Source organism: Diabrotica virgifera, chromosome 3 (genome assembly GCF_917563875.1).
Source record: "Diabrotica virgifera virgifera chromosome 3, PGI_DIABVI_V3a".
Classification (NCBI taxonomy): Eukaryota; Metazoa; Arthropoda; class Insecta; order Coleoptera; family Chrysomelidae; genus Diabrotica; species Diabrotica virgifera.
In genome coordinates this window covers 198,574,074-198,586,201 of record NC_065445.1, presented here as the reverse complement: position 1 = coordinate 198,586,201, position 12,128 = coordinate 198,574,074, and the positions used below count along the sequence as shown (strand labels likewise).

The 12,128-nt window shown below is 32.9% G+C and overlaps 1 protein-coding gene across 11 annotated transcripts in view; it reads left to right on the top strand.

Annotated features, from left to right (window-relative positions):
• The window catches only part of LOC114338004 (F-actin-monooxygenase MICAL3), a 688,439-nt gene that overhangs the window by 417,110 nt on the left and 259,201 nt on the right, over positions 1 to 12,128 (top strand). For all 11 annotated transcript variants that reach the window (XM_050647134.1, XM_050647137.1, XM_050647132.1 and 8 more), the window contains one exon: positions 6,298 to 6,405. In XM_050647134.1, coding sequence (XP_050503091.1) covers positions 6,298 to 6,405 — 108 coding nt within the window. The remainder of the gene's footprint in view (positions 1 to 6,297; positions 6,406 to 12,128) is intronic.

The following is a 12,128-nucleotide window of genomic DNA, read 5'->3' as shown; positions in this document are numbered from 1 at the left end:
AAAAAAGAAAATGTTAAGAAAGTCTAAGTCTACAATCGACTTTTAATTTATTTTAAAATATTATATACTAGAATATTCCACAGGGTGTTCCGAACTTTAAGAAAAAACACAGTATGATTGTAACACCCGGTATAAAATGACATGTACCTGTCTAGCAATATTATTACACCGATATTCTTAACTAATAAGGCTATAACTTACTAAAAGAATCACTCAAATCGGACAACAGGTTTAGGAAATTCGAGACATCAAACATGTCCCATTTTTAAGGTGTTCGGCTAATTTTGCCGGTGTGTGTAATTTTTTCACTTCGTACAATTTTTTTTAAGATCCGTTGGGCCTTTTTTTCTCTAAAATTGACTGTTGTCGAGTTATTAGCGACTTACAATTTGAAAAACGCCAAAATAACCATTTTCAAGGTTTGATAACTCGGTTAAAGATAATTATTGTGAAAGTCGAGGGAGCGGCCGTGGAGTCACGGCATAATCGCTGGCCTCATACGCCAGTGCACGTGGGTTCGAGCCCTGCTAAAGTCAAACCATTTTCATTTCCAATAATGACACAAGCCGTCTCACCGTGCCTCGGAGAGCACGTTAAGCCGTCGGTCCCCCTGGGCTAGTGTACATCGACACTAGTTACTTGAAACTTGTGAGCGGCCGTGGGTAACGGCATAAACGCTGGTCTCATACGCCAGTAGACGTGGGTTCGATCCCTGCCAAAGACAAACCATTTTCATTTCCAATAATGACACGAGCCGTCTCACCGTGCCTCGGAGAGTACGTTAAGCCGTCGGTCCCCCTGGGCTAGTGTACATCGACACTAGTTACTTGAAACAGGGTTAAAGATGTAATTGGCGCTGGAACTATCCGAAAGGATCTCCCCGGCAAAAATGCCATACGATATTATTATTATTACTTGAAACAGGGTTAAAGATGTAATTGGCGCCGGAACTGTCCGAAAGGCAAAAATGCCATACGATACTATATATTATGAAAATCAGAACCTAAAACAAATCAAAGATTAAAGCTACCTCTATAAAATTCTGAAGAAATTTTTGTCATTATTTCATTAATAAGATATTATTTTTAATTATCAACAATGAGCTCTAACCGTGTATTGAAGCGGCCGTCAATGTGAGTGCGAGTGAGATTCACCATTGGACGGCTGGAATGGTGCATCTCTTTAGCACTCACCATTGACGGCCGCCTAATACGCACTTAGCGCTCATTGTTAATAATTAAAGATAAAGCTTAGTAATAAAATAGTGACAACAATTTCTGCTGGATCTTGTAGAGGGGGCTATAAACTTTGATTTGGTCACTTTCTGACTTTCATAATAATGGATTTTAACCGAGTTATTAAGCCTTGAAAATGGCTATTTTCGCATTTTGCAAATTTTAAATCGCGTATAACTCGACAACAATCAATTTTAGAGAAGAATCACAAAATACCTTTTTTCGCTCAGAATAACCCAAATGATCTTAAAAAAAAATTGTTCGAAGTGAAAAAATTCTTCTGTGAATTTGTCTAAAAAAAATTGTTTAAACAATTTATCGATCAAGGTACTGCCTGGTACCCAGTAGATTTGTTATAAGGACCTCTTTTTGAGTAAATTTGTGCAGAAAATTCGAATCGGAGTAATTTACCTAACGATGGCGACGATACAGCCTAGACTAATTTGAACATATACAGTAACATTTAATTTCTAGAATCGGCTGTTTGTGTGAATCAGAATCAACTTTTACTAAATGGCATTGGGAAGAGTATACTTTTCCTAGTTGGAGTCTACTTTTACTAGTAAATGTTGAATATAAATCTTCATTTTATATTTATAATCAACTTTTACTGAAACCAGCCGTTAGAGTTGACTCCAACTATAGTTGGAGTCAACTCCAACTGGATAATCAACTTGAACTGTAACATATATATTGAAAAGAATGGGAGATAAGCAGCACCCTTGTTTAAGGCCTTTTGTTACTTGGAAGCTAGATGACAGATGGTTACCTCTCTTTACCCTTGATATAGAATCTTTATAGAGGCATTGTATGGCTTTGAGGACAGTTGCAGATATGTGTGTATTGTCCAAAACCTCCCACAATTTTTTCACGGGCACTGTGTCATATGCTTTCGTTAGGTCGACAAAAAGTATATGTGTGTCTTGTCCACGTTCTAGTCTTTTTTCCATAACCTGTGTTAGACAGAATATATTATCAATCGTAGATCGGCCGGCCCTGAAACCACACTGTTCTTCGGATTCATAGGGTTGATATTCTTCGCAAATAATGGTTTTCAGTATTCTGCCATATAAACGGCTCATTGTGCTTGTTACAGTTATTCCCCTATAATTGTTGACATAACTTTTACTTCCCTTTTTGTGTATTGAAGAGATCCAGCCCTCTTTCCAGCTTTTTGGAACTTGTTCTCCGTTAATAATTCTGTGAAGGAATTCTGTGATCATTCGGATTAATTTCTTTGAACCTGATTTTATTAGTTCTGCGGGAACATTGTCAGGGCCAGGTGCCCGACCATTTTTTAATTGTGAGATAGCTTTCTGTACCATTTCTGTTGTTATTGTTATTTCTTCACCTTCTACTATTACTGGGCTTGATTCTTCTTGTATGTATTGTGGGCGGTCTTCAGTCAGCAAGGATTTATAATGCTGTTCCCATGTATTTGTTGTTATGTTGTCAAGCCTTACATTTTCTGTTGTATCTGATCTCAATGTTTTGATAAACCTCCACGATTCTCTACTTCTCCTACCACCTATATATGTTTCCAACTCATTACATTTCTTTTCCCATGAATCATTTTTTATCTGCCATACGTCCTGTTTAAATTTTTTGAGGGCGTTTCTGTATTTTTCCTTGTCTTCTATCCGGTCAGTGTTTAACCATTTTTGGTATAGTTGTTGTTTATTTTCTTTTTGTGTTTGTAGATGTTCGTTCCACCAGCTATTACCTTTATGTATTCTATTTTCTTTTATACCTAGCGCCTAGAGAAATAATAAATTGATGATAAGTAAGACCTTTCGTATGTAGAAGGCGTAGCGCGTTAACTTCACAAATAAGGTAAAAATCGGCATTGTGACAACTTGCCCCTGTGACAACTAGCCCTGGTCTCCCCTACTCAGTACGTGAGAGAGATCATGAGAGTTTAGAGATCAATTTATGGGAAAACTTTAGGGAGATAAAATACCAAATAGGAAATCTCTATAAAATACAGAATATTGTACGATGGGGAAGACAGAGAATACTGGAATGAAACCAGCATAGTATACGAACGGTTAGGGAGGAAGTATCCTAAATAGCAAGTGATTTAACACCAACAGGCACCAGACCACCAGGAAGACCGTTTAAAAGATGGTGAGATAACTGGCAGTGTACCTCACAAATATAACTACAACTTACATATCAACGGCCAAGAATAATATAATACTAATCTAAGAAGAAGAAAAAGAATGAGATGAGAAAGATATGCCCTACTTCAGCTGATCATGCAGGGAAAATATTGGGAAGAAGATTGAGAGGAAGACGAATAACCTTATTGTTAAGAATCTCACGGTTAAGAATCTCTGCTATGGAAGTATGTATTAATAAAGAATCAGAAGTAATGAAGAAAACATGTCTAGGCTTTTATAAATGAAATATGAGCAAAAGCTATTTTTTAATAAGTAATGTAAATATTTATATTATTGCAGTATTGTAACATTATTTTAGATACTGCTATGCTCTACTTTATCTCTTTATTTGGATTAATTAGCAAATTCTTAATTCAATTAATTAATCAATTACTTTAATCACTGCCTATGTAAAACAAAACTAAATTCAAATTAAAATTAAATACTCCAATAAATTTTATTCTCAGGGCCAATTTTGTATTTGATACAATACCTATGATTTGTGGCTTCTAATAGTATTTCTAGTTTCTTACTTCTTCCAGCATCGAACAGGGAAATTAAAAACATTCAATATCATATAAATGTAATATATTATTCATTTACCAAATTATCCGTGTACATATGATTTAAAAAATACTAAATTTAACTTTGTTGCAACAATTTCTTACTTAATAAATCAAACTTCAATTCTGATATCTCTTTGTTTTAACAAAAAAAATTATTTAAATAAATTATTATTTTCTCATACTAAATTTAATAAAATTTACTTTTATTCATTTGAATTGAATTCTTAAATTTGAAATGACTAACTGCGTTATAGTAATGTTCAATAAACAAATAAACAAATATGGTTCTGATATAAACAAATTCTCTCTATTCCGACAAATGATTTGACTAACCTTTTTGTTTCTTCACTTCCTCCTTTTCCGGATTGCGTGGTCCTCGATTCTCCCAACGTACTCTCTGGATGTTGCGAAAAGGTCCCTCTCGTCCAAACTGCTTCCAAAACAACACACAGGACTTGCTCGAATTCTCTTACTCAATTTTCTCCTTGCTCGATATCTTGTGCAAATAGATATCGATCAGCTACTCGTTCTAGACAAAACAAAGGAATCTCCCTCGGACCAGGAAAATTAACTTTTCAACCGGTCGACAATTTGGTTTCAACTTGATTCTGCTCGCAAAGGCCGATTACACCACTATACACTGATTTCTCACTTTTGAAAACTCGACTGCTCTCCTCAGATATCCATTATACAGTGCCCTCTTTTATCTCGCAAATTCAGACTTCAACTTCTTATCCCTTCTACCGATCTTTTCCACCCAATCAATAAACACGCCTCTCTCAAAACCTTTCATACCCATTTCCTCTGAACCAAATATTTTTCTATATAACTTTTCAATTTGTCAAATTTGAAGAAATATCATACTTAGTTTTTCCTACATACTACTTTTATTTCTAAAAACTAAAACAAAGTGTTTACCATCATTACCTTCCCGGAAACATTTTAAAAACATTATTGTTCTCGCCAAACGATATGTCCACTTTCTAATCCCGAATTGTTTGTTAGTGTACCCATTCACTTCGTCGAATCATTATCACTAATCGTTTTCACTTTGCCGAAACACTGTTTAATAGCTAAATTAGGTTGGGATGAGAATCTATGATCTAATGGTCTTTGATATAAATTTAATTTTCTTTTTAAATGATGAACTATAATTTTTTTTTAATTAAAAAAAAAACAATTCTACAACAATACATATGATTTTTATATAAAGAAAGCCCTCTTTCTACTCTCATTTGCCTCATATTCTTAAACGTGGTTAATCCCTAGATTATAATGTTACTGTATTCTAAACACTCTTGACTTATATATGCTTCAAGCATTATACAGGGTGGGCCAAAGAAAACAGTCCACCTCGATATTTGTCAGTAGTCATTAGATTTTAAGGAAATGCCGAAACAGGTCGATTTTTATTTTTAAATTACAATTTTTTTTATATATATTTCATACTAGTGGCGTCATCCGTCTGGGCGTGATGACGTAATCGATGATTTTTTAAATGGGATAGGGGTCGCGTGGTAGCTCATTTGAAAGGGTATTTAATTCTCTATTCAGTAATATAAACATTAATATCATTATTTATACACCGCGTGGCAAAATAAAATAATTTTTGAATTAAATTAATTAACGCAAAAAGAAGAATGTATGTAATTTATTTTACTCAAAATACATTCTATTGCTGTCAGAAAATAGAAAAAAATGTGTTTTTTGCAAATAAACATTGCTTTTCTCTTAGATTAAATGTTCAAACTGCCAGGAGGTAGGTGGGGGCTGTTTGTGATTTAATTTAAGCGAAAAGAAATGTTTGTTTGTGAAATAAACATTTTTCCATTTTCTGACAGCAGTCCAATGTATTTTGAGTTAAATAAATTTCCTACATTCTTCTTTTTACGTCAATTAATTTAATTCAAAAATTATTTTTTTAGTCAGCCTGTATAAATAATGATATTAATGTTTATATTACTAAATAGAGAATTGAACACCTTTTCAAATGAGCTACCACACAAACAATATTCCTCTTTAAAAAATCGTCGATTACGTCGTCACGCTCAGATGGATGACGTTACTAGTATAAAATATATGCCAAAAAATTGCAACTTAAAAACAAAAATCGACCTGTTTCGGCATTTCCTTAAAATCTAATAACTACTTCCAAATATCGAGGTGGACTGTTTTCTTTGGCCGAGCCTGTATAATATTACAATACCATGTTTTTTAAGGTTCAAAAAATTGTCTCAACTGCCCTCTTAGCTTTACCAAGCGTTATATCACATTTTTATGATTATTTTATCTGTTTTCTGTTTTTATTTATTTGCGTTTTCTTTTTTGTTGCAGATGGCGGAGACTGTAAAGAAATCTAGAATAGTAAGTGATGAAGAAGAAAATCTCGAAGAAGCTTTACTGGAAGAGTTTAACATGAGACTAAAAAATTGCATGAGCAAAGTGTGTATTTTTGTCGATTTTTTTTAACACAACTTCAAAAGAGTATTAGGACGAATTGTGTTATGCGGAAATTTCAATACTAATTATTATAATTTATTTAATTAAATGTTATTTCTGCGTAGAGATACATTTTTAGTTTTTTCTTTCTATTTCGAAAATATACGAAATTCAAAAACATAAAATCTAATGCTTTTTAAGGCTTAACTAAATGCAATTATCTTTTCTAGGAAATTTTAGAATAAATTTTATTGAATTGATAATGAAGTAAAAAATCAAAATTTATAGAATTTACAAGACAATATTTCTAAATAGTATATTTTTTGTACACTGTGTCCCAGTGAAAATCCAAAATCGGCTCGATTTTTATATTAGGGGGACCCAATTTTGAACAAAACTGTTTATAAGTACTTTTTGTGTAGAATGAACTGTTCTCTCAGAAACAACGCTTGAATCGACCGGCGATTTTGAATGTCAGTTACGCGAGCGATATAATTTTTAAGATTTTTTAATTAAGTTTTCGGGGTACACATTTTCGTTGGGACACCATGTATAATAATAATGACTCATTTTTTTTTACATCCACCAGAGAGTGTATGGTAGTATATTAGGATTACGGTATGCCTTTGGCCTAAGGTATGTAAGAGAAATAACAGGACCAGTGGTACACTTTATTGTCTATTATTAGAATTAACTTATATAGTCCAGGGTAATTAGGTTTTTTCCATGACACTTCAACAGCCAGGCTACTGAAGCGTTTTTTCGACAGGTAATACCTGTCAGAACAAATTGTAACTATTTTCTGCGTAGGATCTGGCGGCCATTTTTATTTATAAACAATTTAGTGTCAAAAACGATCTTTTTTCCTTTTTTGCAAATTAATGGAAAACAGTATGACATATGGTTTTCTTAGTACAAACATCTTCCAGAGAATGGAAAAGCTTTAAAATGGCGTATTACAAAGTTTAATACACTCATTTATTTTCAAAAAAATTAATTTCGCAATAACTATTGTAAAAATAAGTATAGATGTTTGAAATTTTTGTCAAATGAGGGTTCTTTGGTGCTTAATATGTGCCAAAAATTTCAAAGCGATTCATTTATTTGTTTAAATTTTATTCAAATTGTTTATCCCAGAGAGATTTTTTTTTGCAAAACATAAGTCAGAAAAAAATAATGTTAGAACCATTCTACATGTGTCAAATGAAAGAGCATGAGCTAAACTTTCAAATTGGTTTAAAAAAAAGTGCATAAAAATGCATTTATTAGTAATAAATAATTATGCAATACTATGTTCAATTTTTTCTCATAAACTTTTTATTTTTTTATATACTTAATAAATTATATATATTTATTACAATTTTTCATCAATTATCATATAAATAACATTACTTGGTAGTTATGCACCGAAAAAACGGTAAAAAATTTATTTTTTGAAAAAAGTTATTCAAAAAGTTTAAAGATTCAAAAAAAGAAAAGTTGCCGATACTTTTGCGCAATTATTTATTACTAACAAATCTATTTTTTATTTACTTTTTTTTAAACCAATTTGAAAGTTTAGTTCATGCTCTTTTATTTGAGACCTGTGAATGGTTCTAACATTATTTTTTTCTGACATGTTATCGAAAAAAAAACTCTCTGGGATAAACAATTTAAATAAAATTTAAACAATTGAATGAATCGATTTGAAATTTTTGTCACATATTAAGCACCAAAGTACCCTCATTTGACAAAAATTTCAAAGCTCTATACTTATTTTTACAATAGTTATTGCGAAATAAATTTTTTTGAAATTTTGACTTTTTTTCGCAATTATATTAACAATAAATGAGTGTATTAAACTTTGTAATACGCCATTTTAAAGATTTTTCCATTCTCTCGAAGATGCTTGTACTAATAGTGTAGGAAACAGAGGTTGAACCTTGCAAAATGGACACAAGTCCGGTTTTATTTTTTTTCTGGCATATCAGGGGGTGCTTATTATAAAACTAACTTTTTCTGAAAAAATTTCGCCCCGGAACCCCCCTTTTCACCCCTTTAAAGGGGGTAATTTATGGTTTTTGCAGAACGTAGCCCTTCCTGTACCTTTTACAAAAAATTTCTTTTATAGAAATATGAAGAGGACTATATTTTCTACGATTTATTTCCGACAGCATCTCTCTATCATCCACCGTTTAGCAAGGGTGGCGCCCCAAAGTTGACAAGTTTTAAAAAAAGATGTTTTTAAAAAATATATATTTTTCCCTAACTGTAACGGAAATTAAAAAGAAATGCTGCGGAAATTATTCACAAATAGATGATTGATTTTTTGGTATAGGTTTCACTTAAGGGTAATTGCCCTTTTTTTAATTACAGGGTGTTACATTTTAAAAAACCCCTTTTTATACCATCTGAACCGTTTATGCTAGAGTAAAAAGACTTTCAGCGACTACCCATGTACTGGTGTTATTTACAAATTTGTATAATGCACCCCCAGTTTTTCCCCGGAACCACCCAAAAAAAAGAAGAATTAATAAATAAAGTGATTTTCTTGGAATCCTTCACACACAATGCCCTTCATTAATATGCTTCATATATCATTTTGTGCAAGTTATTATTACCCATGCATGGACACTAAAAGTGATTTCCTAGTGCAACCCCTCTAGCCAAAAACAATAAATAAAATGGGAGGTTGAATTTTTTTTTGTTTTTTGCTTTTTGATACATATGGGCATATACTTCATCAATAGTGCTTTTCAAAAATATATATGGTTATTGCAACATCCCTGCGCAAACCACCCCTATCCTTGAAAATATACTGCAGAAACTACCCCTACACCTTATCCAGCATGTTTTTACGATTTTCTCATTACCTATTCATTTTTTTTTAAACAAAACTTATACAAGGTTAAAGACCACTATTTACTCTAAAAATTAGGTCCTATTCATTTTTTTCGTTCAAGCAACCGTTACGGCACAGTGGCGCCGTAAACCTCATATATGCTTTGACGGGCTCCAGTTTTTGTTTATTTTTTCGTCATCTGTTTGTTTTATTGATAAAGTACTTATGTAAAATAAAACAACACAGTATAACCTACAAATCATGACCTATGCACATTTTACATTCTTTGCTCTCCAAAGCTACAGTGGTGGCCCAAAATAAATTTTTGATATTTTCGCCACCTACACGCATTTTATTGCGTTAATGCTACCTTAATAGCACAATATTCACCCCTATGTGGTCGCTAAGCAGTGGCGGATCCAGGGAGGGGTGATGGGGGCGATCACCCCCACCCCTCTCAAACCAAGTGATATTATATTTGAAGATTATAAAAATATTCATTTATTTTTATAGAAATACTTATATTATATTAATATTATTTTTATAAGAATGACTTTTTATGCTTTAGCGACAGTGGCGGATCCAGCATCGTTAAGAGGGGGGTGCCAATTGGTTAAGTTTCTATAAAAATAAATGAATATTTTTATAATCTTTGAATATAATATCACTTGGTCTGAGAGGGGGGAAGGTGATCACCCCCACCCCTCCCTGGATCCGCCACTGCGTAGCGACCATCTAAGGGTAAATATTGTGCTGTTAAGGTAGCATTAATGCAATAAAATGCATGTAGGTGGCGAAAATATGCAAAAATTTATTTTGGGCCACCACTGTGGCTTAGGGGAGCAAAGAATGTAAAATGTGCATAAGTCATAATTTGTAGGTTACACTGTGTTGTTTTATTTTGCATAAGTACTTTATCCATAAAACGAACAGATGACGAAAAAAAAAACAAAAACTGGAGCCCGCCAAAGCATATATGAGGTTTACGGCGCCACTGTGCCGTAACGGTTGCTTATACGAAAAAATGAATAGGACATAATTTTTAGAGTAAATAGTAGACTTTAACCTTGTATAAGTTTTGTTTAAAAAGAATACATAGGTAATGAGAAAATCGTAAAAACATGCTCGCCAAGGGATAGGGGTAGTTTCTGCAGTATATTTTCAAGGATAGGGGTAGTTTTCGCAGAGATGTTGAGATAACCATATATTTTTTTGAAAAGCACTATTGATGAATCATATGCCCATATGGATCAAAAAGCAAAAAACAAAAAAAATTTTCAACCCCCCATTTTATTTATTTTTTTTTGATACAGGGGTTGCACTAGGAAATTGCTTTTGGTGTCCGTGCATGGGTAATAATATCGTGCATAAAATGATATATGAAGCATATTAATAAAGGGCATTGTGTGTGAAGGATTCCAAGAAAATCAATTTATTTATTAATTCTTCTTTTTTTTGGGGTGGTTCCAGGGAAAAAATGGGGGTGCATTATACAAATTTGTAAATAGCACCAGTACATGGGTAATCGCTGAAAGTCTTTTTACTCTAGCATAAACGGTTCAGATGGTATAAAAAGAGGTTTTTTAAAATGTAACACCCTGTAATTAAAAAAAGGGCAATTACCCTTAAGTGAACCCTGTACCAAAAAATCAGTCAATTATTTGTGAATAATTGCCGCAGGATTTCTTCTTAATTTCCGTTATAGTTAGGGAAAAATATATATTTTTTAAAAACATCTTTTTTAAAAAGTTGTCAACTTTAGGGCAACACCCCTGCTAAACGGTGGATGATAGAGAGATGGTGTCGGAAATAAATCGTAGAAAATATAGTCCTCTTCATATTTCTATAAAATAAATTTTTTGTAAAAGTTACAGGAAGGGCTACGTTCCGCAAAAACCACAAATTACCCCCTTTAAAGGGGTGAAAAGGGAGGTTCCGGGGCGAAATTTTTTCAGAAAAAGTTAGTCTTATAATAAGCACCCCTTGATATACCAGAAAAAAAATAAAACCGGACTTGTGTCCATTTTGCAAGGTTCAACCTTTGTTTCCTACACTATAAGAAAACCATAGTTCTTACTATTTTCCATTAATTAAAAAAAAGGGAAAAAGGCCGTTTTTTAACACTAAATTGTTTATAAATAAAAATGGCCGCCAGATCCTACGCAGGAAATAGTTACAATTTGTTCCTATAGGTATTACCTGTCGAAAAAACGCTTCATTACCCTGGCTGTTGAAGTGTCACGAACAGGGTTTATTTTTGTCCTGTTACCCTGGTCTAATATTCAACCTACATGTTTCACTCAGATTGAGTAAACATTAACTTTTTAGAATTTTTTTAAACTTAACTAGAAGATTTCGCGTACCAGGGATGAAGACTGGACCTTTCATTTGATAGTCAAACATCCTCCTGCGTAGCTACCCTATACCTCTATTTTTTCACTTAAGCTGCTATCTTAAAATCTGTAGTAAAATCTGTAACAATATAACAACCAATGTATAACTGTAAAGTTAGGACCTAGATCATTTGATGCCAATTGTTAGAACAATAAAGTAACACATTAGTCGTATAACGATAAAATACTTAATTCTCCAATAATCATGTTCTTGTAAGCTTCTCTAGTGACATTAGAAATTACTTTTTTTCAACGGTCCCATGTGCGAAGCTTTCTCTATCCCTTTTTAGCAAGTTTCGAAGCTCAGAATGCTTCTCCATTTGAATATATTTGTACAATTTTTAGAGTGTTAAAGTTTCGACTTTTTTTCTTCTTATTTAATCCACATCCACACATGCTTCTCACTGCATCTCACATGCAGTGCTCTTCTCCTCTCGGTAGGAGTTGTTGTCCTTACAGTATACACTATACACTCTCAAACACATTTTGTTGCATTTGTCACACATTTATGA